The sequence below is a fragment of the Galeopterus variegatus genome, unplaced genomic scaffold, assembly GCF_000696425.1.
Source record: "Galeopterus variegatus unplaced genomic scaffold, G_variegatus-3.0.2 Scaffold3586, whole genome shotgun sequence".
NCBI lineage: Eukaryota > Metazoa > Chordata > Mammalia > Dermoptera > Cynocephalidae > Galeopterus > Galeopterus variegatus.
This window is the reverse complement of record NW_007729697.1, coordinates 205,507-225,178: the sequence shown is the minus strand read 5'-3', so window position 1 is coordinate 225,178 and position 19,672 is coordinate 205,507. Positions and strand designations below refer to the sequence as shown.

General features: G+C 34.7%; 1 protein-coding gene across 2 annotated transcripts in view; it reads left to right on the top strand.

Moving 5' to 3' along the window:
• Window positions 1–19,672, top strand: part of PTBP3 (polypyrimidine tract binding protein 3) — a 77,066-nt gene that overhangs the window by 33,922 nt on the left and 23,472 nt on the right. For both annotated transcript variants that reach the window (XM_008585471.1, XM_008585470.1), the window contains 4 exons: window positions 1,284–1,430; window positions 10,452–10,616; window positions 14,505–14,615; window positions 16,103–16,277. In XM_008585471.1, the coding sequence (XP_008583693.1) occupies window positions 1,296–1,430; window positions 10,452–10,616; window positions 14,505–14,615; window positions 16,103–16,277 (586 nt within the window). In that variant the 5' untranslated portion in view covers window positions 1,284–1,295. The remainder of the gene's footprint in view (window positions 1–1,283; window positions 1,431–10,451; window positions 10,617–14,504; window positions 14,616–16,102; window positions 16,278–19,672) is intronic.

The window sequence follows — 19,672 nt, the reverse complement described above, 5'->3', positions numbered from 1 at the left end:
CAATACCCCTGACCACCATTATGAATCCATTCACTACAGCATGGTCCTACAACCTAATCATCACTTCAAAGCCCCACCTTTCAATTACCATAATAGGATTTCCCATCTTCAACCATTAACAGTGGAAGTTAAGTTTTGGGAGGACATTCAACTCAAGACAGAGACTTAAAGATCATATTAGGCAGTGCTTCATGTTTTAGATGAGGGAACTAAGTCTCAAGAGATTTTGACCAAGGTGTTAGAGCTAGATATAGCTTTTAATCTAGTTCCTTTTCCACTATCTATGATGATTCTCATTCTCTGCTGGTGAGATATGTTGGGTTTTTTTAAAGATGACTGGTAAGGGGATCTTAACCCTTGACTTGGTGTTGTCAGCACCACACTCTCCCAAGTGAGCCATGGGCTGGCCCAGTATGTTGGTTTTTTATTGGCAAAGTATGAGATAAAACTCTTACTGAAAAAAAAATGAATGTTCTATTTAATTTTATTTATAAATGGCTGTTTTATGAAAAGGTAAGGGAGAACAAATCATTATGCCCCATCCCTGTTGAAGAATCTGGATAGTTAGAGCAGTGTTTCTCAACCTTTTTTTTCTTTTTGCTCCTTTAAAGAGGCTTTTTTAGACTTTTATTTAACCCCCTAATTTCCCCATGAAATTTTAGTATCTCTGTTTATGTATCGTAACCTCATAACCCCAAGATTTTTAATGAAAGAACTATAAAATCCCAGCCTCTGAAAGCATCCATTTACAATGTTGATCTACATATTTATTTTTTGCCTTTATAATTATTTCTAGGTTTTAGAAGAAACATTAATAAGAAGAAAACCAAAAACCACATAAAATTATTCAGTCAACTGGCAGTTTCCCAATCCCAAGTCCTTTATTGAACCCAACTTCTCTTTCTTTCTTTCTTTCTTTTTTTTTTTTTTAAAAAAAAAAAGATGACCGTTAAGGGGATCTTAACCCTTGACTTGGTGTTGTCAGCACCACGCTCTCCCAAGCAAGCTAACCAGCCATCCCTATATAGGGATCCAGACCCGGGACCTTGGTGTTATCAGCACCACACTCTCTTAAGTGAGCCACAGGCTGGCCCTGAACCCAGCTTTTCAAATATGTTTTTAATTAACATCCATGATATACTTTGAAGCAGAAGTTTTTTCATCCTCTTGGGGGCAATATCATTTCTGTTGAGAATGCATGAGTTTAAGTGCAAGCTTAGGATCACAGTTTTTAACTGTCTTTCAGAAAGATGAGCTTTCACTTCACCTTGTGTTTATTGCAGGCTTTCTTAGAAATGGCGTCTGAGGAAGCTGCTGTTACTATGGTGAATTATTATACTCCTTTTACTCCTCACCTTCGAAGCCAGCCTGTTTTTATTCAGTATTCCAATCACAGAGAACTTAAGACTGACAATCTTCCTAATCAAGCTGTAAGTATTAAAGACATTTTTAAAAATAAGTATAAGTACACATGGTATAATAACTTAAAATTAATTTTCTGTACTTTACAGAGGAAGAAAGATAATGTGCTTTTCTTAATTTTAGGATACTGTATTAGTCAGGATTGTGTATGTAAATTCTTCTCCTAAAGCTTAAGAGTAAGAAAACAGTGCCATTTAGAAGTGACACATATTTATTATTTCCTTTGAAACTTTTCACAATAAAAAATAAAATATAAAAATCTGTATTATTACATACCTCTTAAAATCTCAGATCTAAAAGGAAATTATGTCATTCACTTCAGTCCCTTCTTTTTAAAGAATATATAGCAAAGTTTAAGAAGTTAAGCGATACTTATATTATGATGTTAAGTAACTGAACTTAATAGGAATTTGTTTAGAATTGTTTGTTAAATGATTTTTGACTCCTCAAGATAACTAGAACATAGCGTATCAGCATTTCTTACCTCATTTTCCTCTTTTTACTTTGATATAATTTATGTTGAGTCTTTTGTATCTTTTCAGGTTCATTTTTAAGTAGTTAAAATAGTAATTTGAAGTTACTTAAGAATAGAAAAACTTTCTCCACAAAGCAAGTGTATTTTAAGAAAGTGGTTTTTTTTTTTATGTTAAGAGCATGTTTACCCCCTGTATTCTTGCTCTAGGTAAAGAACTCCTAAAGCTGTCTGATTCTGTGGTGAAAAGCATTATAATGCAAGCTGCTGAGATTAAATTATAGTTTTCCACGTTGTTTTAAAACAGCGACATTTCCTGCACGTAATCCTTAACTTGTTCTAAGATGTATTAACAGTTTATAATAAACTATATAAACTTAGAATAAATGCAATATTAGATATTTTCAAATAGAATAGACTTTTTAAAATGAAAAATTGCCTTGTAAATTATAAATAGTATACATGCTCATGGTAAAACATTCAAACAACCCAGAGAAGTAAAGAAAAAAAAAAATCAGTTACCCAGAGATATCTAATATCTGGTGCTATCATTTTGTTTGCAGTACCCCTTTTCTATTTAGGTATTTATGTATCTCATTTTACACAAACAGAATCCCGGTGTTTTGAAATCTTTTTTCTCTATCACATCTTATAAACATGGTTTCATGACAACAAACATGGAGACATGACAACAAATACAGTTACTTCATAATTTTTAATAGCGTGATATTCTCTTGTAAAGGAGAGCCGTAATTTATCCATTCTGCCTTAGAAAAAGTACTGCAACAACATATATTTTAGCACACTTGCAACGTTATCTTACTAGGTTACATTTCTGGCAGTTAAGTTGTCCTATGCAAGCATATTCATATTTTTTATTCTGATATGTGCTGCATGATTGCTTTCTGTAAGGATTTACATGCTGATTTAGGGTAAGCAGTTTTCCTGTGTATCTTTGCTAATATGATAGGTGAGAAATTACATCTTATTTACTTTTATTTGATAATTTGTAAAGTACTTATTTATAATGATTTCTGTTAATGCTTTTTTTCCCCATTTTTAAATTGTGGTCAAATATACATAATATGAAATTTATTGTTTAACTGTTTTTAACTATACAGTTTAGTGGCATTTACGTGTATTCACATTGTTGTACGTCACCACCACTAACCATCTCCGTACTTTTTTCAGCATCCCAAACTGAAGCTTTCTACCCACAATAAGTCCTCATTCCCTCCTCCCTCTAGCCTCTGGCAATTATCATTCTACTGTTAGTCTCTGTGAATTTTTCTGCTAATGCAGTTTTTAAAATATTTTTATACATATAGTCATATCTCTTAAGATTGCTATAATACAGTCTTTTCTAACTTTGGTACCATACTTAGAAAGACCTAGCAGACCAAGATTAAGAAAAAAATCTACTTACATTTTCTTCTAATATTTTTTTGTTTTGGTTATTTTTATTTTGATGTTTAAATCTTTGTTTTATTAGAAATATTTTGGATATGGGGAATGAGGATAGGGCTTTGATCTTTTTTATTCCAAGAGACCAATTTCTCCTCCATTATTTTTTGAATAAACCATTTATTATCCACTGTTGTGAAACTTGTCCTTTATCATATTCTAATTTTGCATGGCTTGTGATCTGCCCTTATGTGTGTGCTGCTCACATTGTATACACTCCATGTCTAACCTGGACTGGCTTTTTGGGTTCCATTCTGTTCCATTTGTGATTCAGTGCGCCCTATAGCTTAAGATATTGTAGGGCATGGTCCTATTCATTACTTTCTCTTTTCAGAAATTAACAGATTAATATTTGTTTTTATTGTGGTAAAACATATATAACCTAAAGATTACCATTTTAAGCATTTGTAAATGTACAATTGCATTGAATTCATTACATTCACAGTGCTGTATGACCACTATCTCTTATCTATTTCCAAAACTTCTTCATCATCCTAAACATAAGTTTTGTTCCCATTAAGCAATAACTTCTCATTATTCTTTCCCCATAGTTTCTGGTAACCTCTAATCTACTTCTGTCTGAAATATTTGGAAAAAAATTTTATTTTTACTTATTGACCCATGATAATTGTATATATTTATGGAGTACAATGTAATATTTGGGTACATTTGTACAGTGTGCAATGATCATATCAGGGTATTTCATATATCTATCACCTTAAACATTTGTCACCTCTTTGTGTTGGGAACATTCAGCATCTTTTCAATTAGCTACTTGAAGTTATACAGTAATTTGTTGTTGACTTTAGTCTCCCCGTATTGCTGTAGAACACTAAATCTTGTTCTTCCTATCTCTGCAGTATTGTATCAATTGACCAACCTCTCCCCATCCCCCCACCCTCCTGGTTAATATTTCTTGTTTATTTCTTCAGCTATATTTTAGAATTATTTTGGCAACTCCTGCCCCCAAAAAACATGATTGGAACTGGGTTGATTTTCATAGCTTAATTTGGGGATAATTAACATATGTATATTGCTCTCTGATCCTTTAGAGGAGGAAGTTATATATTTTTTGTATTCTTTTACATCTTTCAGTAGAATTTTTCATTTTCCTTCATGTAAGTTCTACAGTTTTCTCTAGTGTGCTTCTTTAGTATGTTAGTATAAATCTTGAAAAAGAAAAAAAAAAACAATTTAATAAAAGTCTTAAAGACTGGATTATTCCAAAGGGAAATAGTGAGAAATCCCTGTTGCTTGGCAACCAGAGACAGCCCAGATGACCTAGTTTATTCTTAGATATCCTTGATTTCTTCTCAGTACCCTTTTCATTTTGTTACTTTTGTGCAATTTTTATGCATTGATATTTGATTTTTAAAAAATTTCTTTTATTCGAAGTCCTACACCAAACCTGAAGTCATTGAGGGTACCTGTTTGCATACATAGAAAGTACCATATGTCTTTTTATTTTAACAGACCCAGGTAGCTGGTAGATTAGTGTTTTGTTCTCTGAATAGTAAGATATCCCAAAACATGCACATTACTTTTCCAGCTTATGGACATACTTGCCAAAATGTTTGGTGAATATCTAGTATTTTTGTCTCCTTGATTTCAGCTAAAATTATAACTACAAAATTTGGATCATATTCTGAGGTAATAGCATTTGAGAAATGGTTAATGGCAGTCATTATTGTATACAGTTTTTCTTGACCTTGTGTGTGGAATTTTATAAATCTGCAGAGATGACCATGGGAGGATTTTTCCTTAAAAAGTTCCTTAAAAAATCATCAAACTGGGCCGGCCCGTGGCTCACTCGGTAGAGTGCGGTGCTGATAACACCAAGGCCACGGGTTCGGATCCTATATAAGGATGGCCGGTTTGCTCACTGGCTGAGCGTGGTGCTGACAACACCAAGCCAAGGGTTGAGATCCCCTTACCGGTCATCTTTAAAAAAAAAAAAAAAAAATCATCAAACTGAACACTTAAGATCTGTGTTTTTATTGTGTATTAATTTTCATATTCTCAATATTAGAAATGTCATCTTCACATTATCCAGGGACGTTTAAATTTTGCATGAAGTATATCTCCCTATCCTACCTTAATAAAATATTTGTTGCTTTTTCAATTATGCTACTGCTATTAGTTCCTTTATTAATAGTTAATGTAACCATATCCAGAGAGTTTGTTGTCCAAACATTTAAAATTTTTTTCCCATAATAGGAGTTCTGCTTTCTCATAATTTTTAGTACCAGACATACTTTCATATTAAGACATTTCTCGCTTTTTTACTTAAATATATTTGCCTAATTAAAAACTGAAGGCTGGCCGGTTAGCTCAGTTGGTTAGAGTGTGGTGTTGCAACACCAAGATCAAGGCTTCTGACTCGTGTACTGGCCAGCTGTGAAAAATAAATAGATTTTTAAAAAATAATAACAACTGGAGCCGGCCCATGGCCCACTCAGAGTGTGATGTTGATAACACCAAAGCCATGGGTTCGGATCCCATATAGGGATGGCCAGTTGGCTCATTGGGTGAGCGTGGTGCTGACAACACCAAGTCAGCGGTTAAGATCCCCTTACCGGTCATCTTTAAAAAAATAAAAATTAAAATTAAATAAATAAATAAATAAATAATAAACAAACAACAACAACTGAAACTATAGAGTTACTTAGAAATCTAGAGTTACTTAGAAATCTACCTTTTTCCCCAGGTGTTATTTTCTCAGATTTTTATTGTCAAAAACATTCCTTACATGCCTGCTATGTAGAGAGCTTTGTGTTTAATGTTCTGTGAAGTGTCAATGCAGAATATATTGAAAATTCTCTAATGATTAGGACAGTATATACCACAACCACAGCTCCTTAATTTTTCCCTTGTGGTATCCCTTATGCCAAAGAGGGGGTGAAAGAAGAGGAGCACAACAATAACAACAGCAACAGTACCACCAGCAAAGCACTTATATACAGTTGTTTAATAAAAATTATTGATGGAATGATTGATGGCATAATGAAGTAAAGAGGTCAGCGAGGTTAAATTTACTTTTCATTGTACATTTACTTTTGGTTTACTTAGTTTTGGTAAGATTTAATCATTTCAATCTAAAAGGAATAGGAACAATTATTACACTTAAAACCTCACTATGTATGATGATGTCTTCTAGATATTGTAGAGCTATGGCATTTGATACAGTAGCTACTAGCTACATGTGGCTAAACTTAAATTAATTAAAATAATTAAAATTAAAAATTTATTTTCTCAGTTGCAGAAGCCACATTTCAGGTGCTCACTAGCCACATGTGGCTACTATCTACTGTAGTGGACTGTGTGGATACCAAACATTTCCATCATCACAGGAAATTTTGTTGGACAGAACTGTTTTATATCTTTCATTTCTCTACTTGATTTTTTGAGTGTGTGGAATACAGTTATAATAAGTAATTTAACATCTTTGCTAATGGATTGATTTCCCTTTTACCGGTTATAGGCTCAAAGTATATGTCTGAATCAGTTTTCAAACTTTTAAAAGCAGTAGCACCCTTTTTTCCCCAATAAAATCTTACTGGGGAGCCCAGTGTAAAATGGATGAGATAAACTGCCATGTTTGAAGCAGGATTGCGGTGCCCAGTGTCCCACATACTTGGCTGTCAAGAGCATAGTTTAGAGAATTAGTTATAAAAAGTAATCAAAAAATTATTCTTATATTGTTCTTAAAGATGGTGCTACTTTGGAAACCAAACTTTCGGCAGTTTATATAATATCCGATACATAAAAATCTGGGTATGTGGTTAGAGTGTGCTGTTGTAACACTAAGGGCAAGGATTCAGGTCCCCATACCAGCCAGCTGCCAAAAAAATCTGTATATGTTATAAAAATGCTAGTAGAGGGATTATATACAAGTAGTTTTTAAAAGGATGTATACAGACATAAATGTGGAAGTTAAAATAAGCATACAAAAAGTAAAAGATGGCTAGTTTTTGGAAAGGCACTTATTTTAATATTATTTATCATAGAAAATGTTGAAAACTCAAATATCACAGAAGACAGATGGTATAAAAAATTAAATAGACAGTAACTAAAAATTACAATCATGAAAACTAATCAAAATAAATGTTAGTGGGCCGGCCCAGTGGCGCACTGCGATAGTGCGCCGCTTGGGAAGCGCGGCGGCGCTCCCGCCAAGGGTTCGGATCCCACATACAGACCGGTTCCCGCTCACTGGCTGAGCGAGGCGCGGGAGCAGCACCGAGGGTTGCGATCCCGTTGCCGGTCCCGGTCCGGTACGGGCGCGACACTGAGGGTTGCGATCCGTTGCTGGACACGGAAAAAAAAAAAAAAAAAAAAAAAAAAATGTTAGTAATTCAAAATAACATACAAAATACTGTCATCTTTAAAATTGCAACTGAATGCAATATGTAAAAATGAAAAGTACCTGCATTGAAGTGGTTGGATTTTTTATTTTGTTGCACAGGTATTTTACTAATTATCACCATTCTTAAGAAAAGATGACTATGGAACTAAACATTGATAAAAACATGCATTTAATTTCAATAATCATTAACTGTGCTTTTTTCCCTTTAATTTCCCCATCCTTTTGCATACTTTATTTTTTAAGTAATTGTTCTAGATTTTGAGACAGTCACAAACTTAGAAAAAAGTTGCAGGTACAGAATGAAGTTTTGATTTCTCAGGCCATTTGGGAATAAACTGTTAACCTGGTCTTTCTTCACTGTCCGGTACTTAGTGTGCATTTCCTACAAACAGGGACATTCTTCTGCCAACCAGAATACAATATAGTCAATATCAGGAAGTTAACATTGATATATTACTTCTCTCCAGTCCTCACACTTCACTCATGTTTTGCCAGTTGCTTATGGCAAAAGAATCCAGTTCCCAATCATATGTTCCATTTAGTTGTCATGTCTTTTTAAGTCTTCTTTGACTTTCATAATGTTGACACTGTTAAAAATTATAGGTAATTTATTTTCTAGAATATTCTTCAATTTGAGTCTGTTTCCTCATAATTCCATTCAAGGTATGTATCTTTGACAGGAACATCACAGAAGTAATGCTCTTTTCTTCTCATTGCATCATATCAGGTAGTACATAATTTCAGATTGTTTCATTACCGATGATGTGCTCTTTGATCACTTGATTAGGCTAGTGTTTGCCAGGCTTCTTTACTGTAAAGTTATTGTTTACAAAGGGGGAAGAATAGTATTTTGTGGGAAGGTACTTTAAGACAATGTAAATATACTGCTCCTTATAACCTGTCAGTTTGTATCAGTGTGGACTTAAAGTTTCCTTTTTTGTTTAATAGGTTATTGTTTGTTAGATTCATTATTTTTTATTTTTATTTATTTTTTCCTTTTTGAGACCGGCCGCACCGTGCTTAGCCAGTGAGCACTGCGAGCGCACCGGTCATCCCTATATAGGATCCAATTAAAGTCTAAATAAACATTACGACCAATTTGGGTTTATCCCAAGCATGGAATATTGGTATTATATAAGAAAAATCAATGATTCATTAACAGATCACAGGAGAGAAATCATACAATCATAGCGACAGGTGCAGAAAAAGCATTAGATAAAATTTAATAGTATCTGTTTATAAAAAGAAAAAAATCTTAGTGAACTAGGAATAGAAAGGAACCCAGTAAAGTGTGTCTACAGAGGCCTATGGCAAACATGATGCTTGATGGCAAAACATGAAATTCCTTCATAAGAGCGAGAAGACGGCAAATACGCCGCACTCTCCCGAGTGCGCCACGGGCTCGGCCCGATTCATTATTATTTTGATGCTCAAATTGTTCCAGATTTTGCCAGTGGGAATCCCTTCAAGCTGACTTCTTCTTTTTTTTTTTTTTTTCTTCTTCTTTTTGTCTTTTTTCGTGACTGGTAACGGGATCACAACCCTCGGTGTCGCGCCTGTACCGCGACCGGCAACGGGATCGCAACCCTCGGTGTTGCGCCCGCACCGCGCTCAACCAGTGAGCAGACCAGTCTCTATATGGGATCCGAACCCTTGGCGGGAGCACTGCACTCAATCGAGTGCGCCACCAGGCCAGCCCCAAGCTGACTTCTATATCCATTTGACATGTCTCTATCATTCTTTGAATACTTCCTTGCATTCTGGCAGAAACACACGCACACACACACACACAAATGTTTTATACTCATCTTGTGTTTTCTCTGCCCAGCTCTGGAACCAGCCAGTTTTTAGAGTGTCCTGGTTCCTTTTAGTGGAGAATATTTAGAAGCTTGTCTGCCTACCCTTGTTTGGGCTCTGACAACCCCTGTGAGGTTGTTCCTCCACTGGATGACCTTACCCCATTCAGACTTTGACTTTTCATACCAGCTCGTTCCCATCCCGTGGACCTCTTCTTCCTGGTCAGGCTGTCTTTCACGATGTCGGCCACCTACACCATGTAGACCTCCCTCTTAAAACTCTTTCAGCTCTGCCATGCCAAGCTAGGCTGCCCTTCCTCTGAATGCCCTTCTCGTGCTTCTTAGGTTCTAATATTCAACACTGGGCTACCCCCCACACATAGATACTTTCTACCTTGTTTGGATTCAGATTCCCCTTGCCAGGCAGCCCTGTTGAGGATACTCTCCTCAACTTGCTCTGGCTCTGATATTCCATGCCAGGATGCCATCCTTATCCATTCTGAACCACCATACTTCCTCTCCTCCTCTATATTTACACCTATCTTATGCCACCCAGAGGCTTAAGAATGGAACTGAATTGTTCAAGAAGGGAAAGGAAAAGGAGAGAGAAAAAGAAAAGGGACTTGAGTGATTTTTACATGGTCTTTAATATTGTTTTCATGTTGTCTTTTTTAAATTAGGAAATAAAAATCGTATCCAGATTTTCTTTTTTTCATCTCTTTAAGTAAATTTAAGCACTTTCTTATCATGATAAGAAGGCACATCTGTGACTCCTAACTGATTACAAATTTAGGATATGTGTGTCCAGATTGAATAGAATGTATTTTTTTATTTAACTATGTTAGTTCTTATTGTTTTACGTCAACTAATTTTTAGGATTCATAGAATGTTTCTGTATAACTGAAAGTTCTCATTTTGGATTGTTTTATAGAGAGCCCAAGCTGCACTGCAGGCTGTCAGTGCTGTCCAGTCAGGAAGTCTGGCCCTTCCTGGAGCTCCTTCCAGTGAAGGCACAGTTCTACCTGGGCAGAGCCCTGTGCTCCGAATAATTATTGAAAACCTCTTTTACCCTGTTACTTTGGAAGTTCTTCATCAGGTAAGGAAGAATACTCTTACAAGAGGAAAGTCAAATGTGGCCTTGTTGTTTTGGTTGATATATTTGTGTAAGTTATGAAAAAATCTTCACCATTCTGTTTCATACAAGAGGTAGTACCATTAGAGATAATTTTTGACAGTCTTCTTTTTCTAACTTGAATAATTGATCTTTAGTATCTTCTTAGTCCCATTTTGTAGTCCGAAAAGATTCAAATGCACAGGAGACATCTAGAGTTGAGTCTGTGTGTTTGTCTGTATTTATGACAGCAAAAATATTAGGGAAATAGAGTCAAAGACTTTATAATTAATAAAAATAAATCTGTATATATTAAATTCCCTGAATTTTAATTTTTTGAGACCAAATCTGTTTAAAGTTTACTATTTTGTTGGTTATGAAAAGATGTTAAAAATCACACTTGAGGTATTCCTGGATTCCCTGATGTTGGAGCTCACTTATTCAGAAGTATCAGAATAATCTTTGTAGTTCTTCTCTCAGTGAGTACAGTCCAGGGGACTCGAGAGAGCTATCCATGGTTAGTAGCCATGTTTATCATTTTAAAAAATTACATATTGCCATAATTCACCAGCCAGATCTCAGTATAATTCTTTGTCAGTTAATAATAAATATTTTTCCCTGTATCTCTTAAATGCCAAGAATTGTGCTTAATGATACAGAAATTATTAAGACAAGGTATATTCCTGCAAGGAGCTTTCAGCCTAATTAAAGGAGACAAATATGTAAATAAATAAATATATAGTAGAATATTAGTACAACAGCAAGATAATTATTTATATGAGACCCAGAAGGGAACAATACTTGGGCAAGAGTATTTCCCTAAAATCTCTATTGGGATTTGGGGGAGGCTGAGAATTTTGTGCTGGCATTGCTCCCTGAGCTGAGTTTTGGAAAAAATAAATGAAAATTTACTAGATGTTAGACAGAGTTCTAGGAAAAGGGAAAATCCACCTGTATGGTCATAGAAGTCTGAAGTCACTTGATGTATTTGAAGAACTACAGGTAACTGCATATTGTTGATGTAAATAGTGAGATGTAAGAAGTGCCAGGGTATGAGGTTGAGATATTGTGTATATTGTACTGAGGAGCTTGGATTTCACCGTGTAGATAATGAGGTAGTGAAGGATTTTAAGCAGGGGAAAATATAATCTGATTTATAATTTAGAACACTACCTGAGGTAGACAGTTTTTGTTTTTTAGTTTTTGGGTTTTTTTTTCTGACTGGTAAGGGGATCGCAACCCTAGGCACAGTGTTGTCTGCACCACGCTCAGCCAGTGAGTGCACCGGCCATCCCTACATAGGATCTGTCGGTGCTACCAGCACTGCACTCTTCCAAGTGAGCCACGAAGCCGGCCCCACTTTTGTCTTTTTTTTTTTTTTTTTAATTTTAAAAAGTAAGTCTAATGCTCCTCTTTTATTGGAGGAAAACATTCATTTGGTGCATACATAATAAATAGATAGATGTGTTACCCAAAATGCCACGAAGCCGGCCCCCCTTTTGTTTTTTTTTTTTTTTTTTTAATTTTAAAAAGTAAGTCTAATGCTCCTCTTTTATTGGAGGAAAACATTCATTTGGTGCATACATAATAAATAGATAGATGTGTTACCCAAAATGATTGAAATGGTAAGATATGTATAACAAAATGTACCGTTTTAACTATTTTTAATTGTACAGTTCAGTGACATTAATTCAAATTGTTTTTCACTCATCACCAAACACCATATGTCTCTAGAACTTTCTTTATCTTCCCAAATGGAAACTCCTGTACCCATTAAATTATAGTTCCCCATATCTCCTGCCTCCCAGCCCCTAACAACCACTGTTCTACTTTCTGTTTCTCTGAATTTGACAGCTCTAGGTTCTTCATATAAGTGGAGTCATGCTGTATTTGTCCTTTTGTGACTGGCGTATTTTACTTGCCATGATGTCTTGAAGATTCAACAGTGTCGTAGCATGTGTCAGAATTTCCTTCCTTTTTAAGGCTGAATAGTATTCTAGTGTATGGATACACCACATGTTGTTTATCCGTTTATCTGTTATGGACACTTGGGTTGCTTTCTCCTTTTGGCTATTGTGAATAATGCTGCTATGAATGTGGGTGTACAGATATCTCTTTGAGTCCCTGCTGTTAATTTTTTGGGTATTTACCCAGAAGTGGAATTGCTGGATCATATAGTAATTTTATTTTTAATTTTATTTATTTATTTTTTTCCCCTTTTTGTCCTTTTCCGTGACCGGCAACTGGATCGCAACCCTCAGTGTTGCGCCCGCACCGCGCTCAACCAGTGAGCGGTCCGGTCTCTATATGGGATCCGAACCCTCGGCGGGAGCACCTCCACACTCCCAAGCGCCGCACTCTACCGAGTGCGCCACTGGGCTGGCCCTTATTTTTAATTTTTTGAGGAAAGGTCATACTGTTTTTCATAGTGACTTTAACATTTTACATTCCAAAAAGAATACAAATGTTCTATTTTCCCTCCACATCTTCTTTGACACTTGTTATCTTATGTTTTTGTGGGGTTTTTTGATAATGGCTATCCTAGTGGGCATGAAGTGAGCATGTAGTTTTGATTTGCATCTCCCTAATGATTAGTGATGTGCATTTTTTCACATGCTTATTGGCCATTTGATTATCGTCTTTGGAGAAGTGTCTGTTCAAGTTCTTTGCCTGTTTTTAAATTGGGTAGTTTTTGTTGTTATTGTTGAGTTGTAAGAATACTCATATATTAACCCTTTATCAAATACATGATTTACAATTATTATGTCCCATTTTGTGGGTTGCCTTTTCACTCTGTTGATAGCATCCCTTGATGCACAAAAGTTTTTAATTTTGAGGTAATTCAGTTTATTTTTTCTTTTCTTGCCTATGCTTTAGGATAGTTATTCTTGAGCATTCTTTCTGATAATTGAAAAGCAGGACCAATTGCCTATTAAGGACACTCATACACAGTGCTTGATAACAGCAAAATCTTCAGCATGGGGGTACTTCTCTTTTTATTCTCAGAAGCAGAAGGAAAATTTTCTGGCTCATTAAGATCCAAATTTAAGATGGAATTGCAGAGGAAAACAAAATGCTACCTATTTAGTCTTTCACAAATAGTTGCTAGTAATTCAGGCCATGAACCTTTGTGATGCTGATGTGGAGCAAGTATTATAAGAGCACTGGGAACTAGGGATCTGTCAGGAAGCCTTCCCCTCACTTTATTCCTCTTCTCCAAAGACACTTCAGAGAAGCCATCCTTGAGCACATTTGCACTATCCCAACTTGCACTCCAACTTTTCTTATCCCTTCCCCTCTTTTATTTTTTTCTTTTCACTTTCTTATGACTAGACATCATGTCATTTGTTTGCTTATTTGTTTTTTGTCTATCTTTCTTCATAAGGGTGGAGACTTTTGTCTCTGTTTTGTTCACTGCTGATGTCCGAGTGCTTAGAACAGTGCTCCATGAATATTTGATGAATTAATAGAGCAGCCTCTAGTTGATATCTTCTAGTTTCTGTGCCTACAAAAATCTCAAGAAGTAGATGTTGATTCACAAGGTGAAATAATTGATCCATATGGCCCTCACACTTCCATTCATACGCTTTGTAACACCATTTTCTCATACCATCAATTAATTCCTATCATAGCCTCCTATTTTAATATTTTACCATGTATACATGCTGTAAAATAGGCTAAATATTTGAGTGCCTATTGTGTACCAGGCATTGTTCTAAGACATGCATGGGACATTAACATCTTAGGCTTGATTTAAATCATTTTAGTACCAAGTTTTAATAGAGAAAATTATTTTCATTTAAAAATGGGATTCATGAGCCAAGTTATATTTATAAAGGCACATTAGTTTAATATTTTCTTTATTTTTTCCAGATATTTTCTAAATTTGGCACAGTCTTGAAGATTATCACCTTTACAAAGAATAATCAGTTTCAGGCCTTGCTTCAGTATGCTGACCCAGTGAATGCACATTATGCCAAAATGGTAATTATGATTTTTTTTCATTTTTCAGTTGTTAATCACTCACTTAAGTGACACCTGAACAAAGCCATCATGTCTTCTCTTGCTACAGTTTACCATGTGGGTGTTTTTGTTTTGTTTTTTTTTTTAGTTGTGGTAAAATACACATTTTTACCATTTTAAAGTGTATAGCTCATGTGTTGTTTTTTTCTAAGCTAAAAATAACTACTTTTTTCTTTATATGAAATGGTTTCAAATCTCCTATCACCTCTCAGATCTCTGAAACTCATTCCTGTTTGTCATATTTAAAGTCTAGAGTTGAGCACTGTACTCCTGATGTTGTCTGACTAACGAGATAGAATTATCTTTATCCTTGTGCCTCCATTTACTTCGGTTAAATCAGCCTAAGATTGATTTCACTATTTTTGCAACTGTATTCAGTGTTCATTCCTGTTAAGCTCTAAATTGGTGAAGACATTGAATCTTAGGAAACATGCTGCTGTCAATTCATGTTGTCATTTTTTTTTAGTACATGAATGCCTGACTGTCTTGACAATATACAAAACTTCACTTTCAGTTTGGTTGTATTGAGATTTATCCTTAGCTCTAGTTCTGTCTTATACTGGTATCTGAATCATTTCTAATTTCTGCTCAAATATAGGGACTAAAGTTTATAGTACTCTTATGTACCACAAAGCATCTGACACTTGACTAGGAATGTAGCTTTTATATTTGCTGTACCTTCTATCTGCATATATTATTTTGTACCTTTATGATGGCGTATTTGTCAATAACTATTATTATAAATTCGGGTTTTTAGTATATTTGTTTTATTTTATTTTTATGTGCTTTGGTTTCTGGTATCTATTTTTTTAAATTTGAGCATTTATTGGAAGTCATAAATGGCCACAAATAACCAGTTGATAAATTTTTATTCTTGCAAAGAAAGAAAGGAGTTACTGATCTTTGGTCACAACTGATTCCAAATTTCCCTGTTTATTATTCAAAGTATTACAAAGTAAATTTACAAGAGAAAAAAATGGTAGATAATATTTTATGTATTGTGGCTGTGACAAGTACCATTTGCAAAAGCTTTGTTTCATTCTAATCTATATAAACTGTACTAAAGTGAATTAAGATGAAATGTAAAATTAAAGTATATTTAAACAATTTGCCATAAGTAAAATAATCATAATAATAATTAGTATTTCTATAATATACAATAGTTTTCCAAGCTTTTACATTTCTCACCTGTCATTTGGTCTTACCACAGACAAGATAGCTATTATTACCCTTATTTTACAGGTGAACACGGAGTCTTAGAGATTTTGTTTTTCTCCCTTAGACTCACACAGTTAGTGACATAGGTAAAAGTAAACCCAAGTCTTTCGCTTTTAGTCCAGTGCTCTCTGCTTTACACCTGATTGCCACTCTGTGTCAAAATAGAGGTTCCTTGATGTATCAGTGTTGTTGTCTTGCCAAACCATCAGTCCCTTTCTCACATGCTTTAGGCTCTGGATGGCCAGAATATCTATAATGCATGCTGCACTCTGCGTATTGACTTCTCCAAGCTCACCAGCCTTAATGTGAAATATAATAATGACAAAAGCAGAGACTTCACTCGCTTAGACCTTCCTACTGGTGATGGCCAGCCATCCCTTGAACCCCCTATGGCTGCTGCTTTTGGTGAGTAGTTCCTTTTTGGGTCACAAACCAAGTTTTCTGAAGTTTGTTTTATTAATCCATGTGTGTCAGTTAGTCTTTTTTTTCTTGAGTTCTCTCAGGATTTCTAAAGGAAAGCAAAAATAATAGCCTATTAATTAAATCTTAGGAGGTTCAATTAGTTGATAAAACAAGTGGCTATCTGAAATTGAGTTACAAATTTATTTTCTAACATTAATATTACTCATTCTTCATAAGCCCCACAGCCATTTGCTTCAAATTAATTAACATTGATTTAAATGTATTTGTCTATAGCCAACAGAACTTTACCATGAGAGCTCTTTAGAAAAATAGTTTTCCCTTTTTAAGTAGCTTTGTTTTGAAACCACAAGCCTAAATTAATGGTATATTCTTTCTTTATTCAGTGAAGAGGGTTTATTTCATTTTTGTTTTCTTTTTTATATATTAGAACTTCCAACTTAAGTTTGTGTGAAGTTGCATTTTGCATTAGTAAAAGTATATCCTTCTAAATTGTCTCTGCAAATGTAGCTTTAAAGAGCTTCTTTTCTCTTCTTTTATTTAAAGTAAACCTTTGTATAATGAAAAAAGGAATGGATGGCCCAGTTTGAATATATCATTAGATTGATATGTGCTGCTTTTTGGTTTTATGTCTCTCAGAAGTGTGGTTTATTATTTAGACAAAGTATTAAGTTTTATTACCCTTTGTGATTAATTTTCCTTCCCTAAATAACACCATAAAATATTGCTGATTGAGACCTTAGGTGTAGTATGTAGTTCATCTTCTTTTAAAGGTGAGAAAATTAAAGAGTTAAGACAACTACATGGTTGTCCAAAATTTTCTAGAAGATAGTTTGTAACTCTCTTTTAAAGCAAAAGCTTATTTGTGATTTATAATTTAAAAAGGGAATTATTCAGTGCATGTTCCTGAAATTGTTAAAGTTTCTGGTTTGGTCTCTGACCAAAATTTTGTTTTTTATACTTGTTACTAGCTCATTGGCAGAGCCAAAGATTTTGTCTTTACCATTTCAATAACAAGTGATAGGAAATGGGGCAAATTCAAGTTTGCCAAAATTTGTCTTATCAAATGTAGAACTGCACTTATTCCAATAATTGAATATATAGTTTTGGTGTAATTAATGTTCTGCATTATGGGAGAAGAAGATTTTAAAAATATGGTTAAAATTTTTGATTTCTGAATATAAAATATCAGAACGTTCATATCCTTTTTCATTGTTATTAATAAGTAAGTCCTCAGTCATTACAAAATAATGTCTATATTCTAAGATAAGCAATTCATCAGACAGAACAATATTATGTGAAAGTTTCTCTACTGTGCCCCTCACTACTATTTGACACAGTTCACTATTCCCTCCTCTTTTCTCTTGGCTGCTGAAACATCACACACTACTTACTTTCTTCCTACCTCACTGGCTGTTCTTTCTCTTTTAAAGGTTGCCCTTTAAAGTTTCTAGGGGTGAGTCATAGGCATTCTGTCCCTGTTTTCGGTGATATTTATCATACCTATAGAAAAGCTTTATAAGGGCCAGCCCATGGCTCACTTGAGAGTGTGGTGCTGATAACACCAAGGCCTCGGGTTTGGATCCCTATTTAGGGATGGACGGTTAGCTCACTTGGGAGAGCGTGGTGCTGACAACACCAAGTCAAGGGTTAAGATCCCCTTACTGGGCATCTTTTAGGAAAAATAGATAATTTATAAAACATGTAAATGTATTTTTATACACCCATGTAATTACTACTCAGGTTGAGAAATAAAATATTCACATATACTGGAGCAGTACCCTGCTTCATCATTTTTTTTTTTTCCACTCTTGTCTGCCCTAGGATAACCACAGTCCCAAATTTGATAATTATTCTCTTGCTTTTCTGTTTTCCCATTGTTTTTTTTCTTTTAGCACTCATTATGTAGCCCTAAATGCAACATTAAAATTTTTTTTTTTTACCTATATTTAGCACTTTACATAAATGCAATCATGCTGTTTTTCTTTTGTGACATTTCTTTTACTCTGTATTAGACTTTTGTGATTTCTTCACATTCATACGTGTAACTATGGCTCATTTGTTTACAATACTGTCAAGTGTATTATAGTAGCTCATTATATTAATATACCACAGTTTATCCATTTTATTACTGATAGACATTTGGGTTGTTTTTAGTTTGAGTCTACTATGAACAGTGCTATTACAAACATTCATGTATGTGTCTTCTGGACAAGAATTTTCTCTAGGGAGCATACATAGGAAAGGAATTGTTGGGTCATAGAGTATGTATTTCTTCAGTTTTATTACATAATGCCATATTGTTTTTAAAACTGCGTTGTGGGCTGTTTTAATTTTTGCTGTTCTGGTGTATGTGTAATAATAATATCTTAACATTCTAGTTTTCAATTGCATTTTTATGATTACTAGTGAGGTTGAACATATTTTTATTTGCTTATTTGTCATCGTCCCTTATAAATTTTCTGTTCAACATTTTTGTCTATTTTTGTGTTTGGTTTCTTGTTTTTTTGAATTCTTTTATTTATTTGTAGGAATTCTTCGCGTATTCCAGATGATAATCCTTTGTTGGTCGTGTGTTGCAAATGGTTTTCCCAATTTTGCCTTACGGGTTTATTGTTGTATTAGTCCATTTTGTGTTGCTATAACAGTATACCTGAGACTGGGTCATTTATAAAGAAAAACGAAATTTATTGCTTAGTTTCTGAGGCTGGGAAGTCCATCTGGTGGTGGCGACAGTGACTCGGGTCTGACATTGCAAGATGGTGGAAGCAGAGAGAGCAGAGAGACAGATTTTCCTCTTCTCTTAAAGCCCTCAGAACCACGCCCCTGATCATTTTTAATCCATTTACTACAGCATAATCCTACAATCCAATCACCTCTTCAAGGCTCCACCTTTCAATTACCATAATAGGATTTCCCACCCTCTTAACCGTAACAAAGGGGCTAACTTTCTGATACGTAGAACTTGTGGGGGCACAATTCAAGCTTCAGGGAATTTGGAGGGGACATAAATCAACCCACTACAATTGTCTTCATGATATTTTTATGTAGTTGAGTTTATTCATTATTTCATTTATATTTGTTCTTTTTTGTGTCTTGAAGTTCTTTTTATCTTGAGGTCATAAAGATATCTACTTATATTGTAAAGTTTATAGTATTTTAGTAACTCTTTCTTGAAATTATTTAAGTTGCAAGAACTCCCTTATAAGTCCTTCATTCAGATTTCCCCTCTAGGTGCTGGCCAGTTAATTCAGTTGGTTAGAGTGTGGTGCTGAAAACACCAAGGTCTAGGGTTTGATCCCTGTACTGGCCAGCCGCCAAAAATAATAAGAAGATTCCTCAGCTATTAACATCATGCCACATTTACTTTATCATCTCTG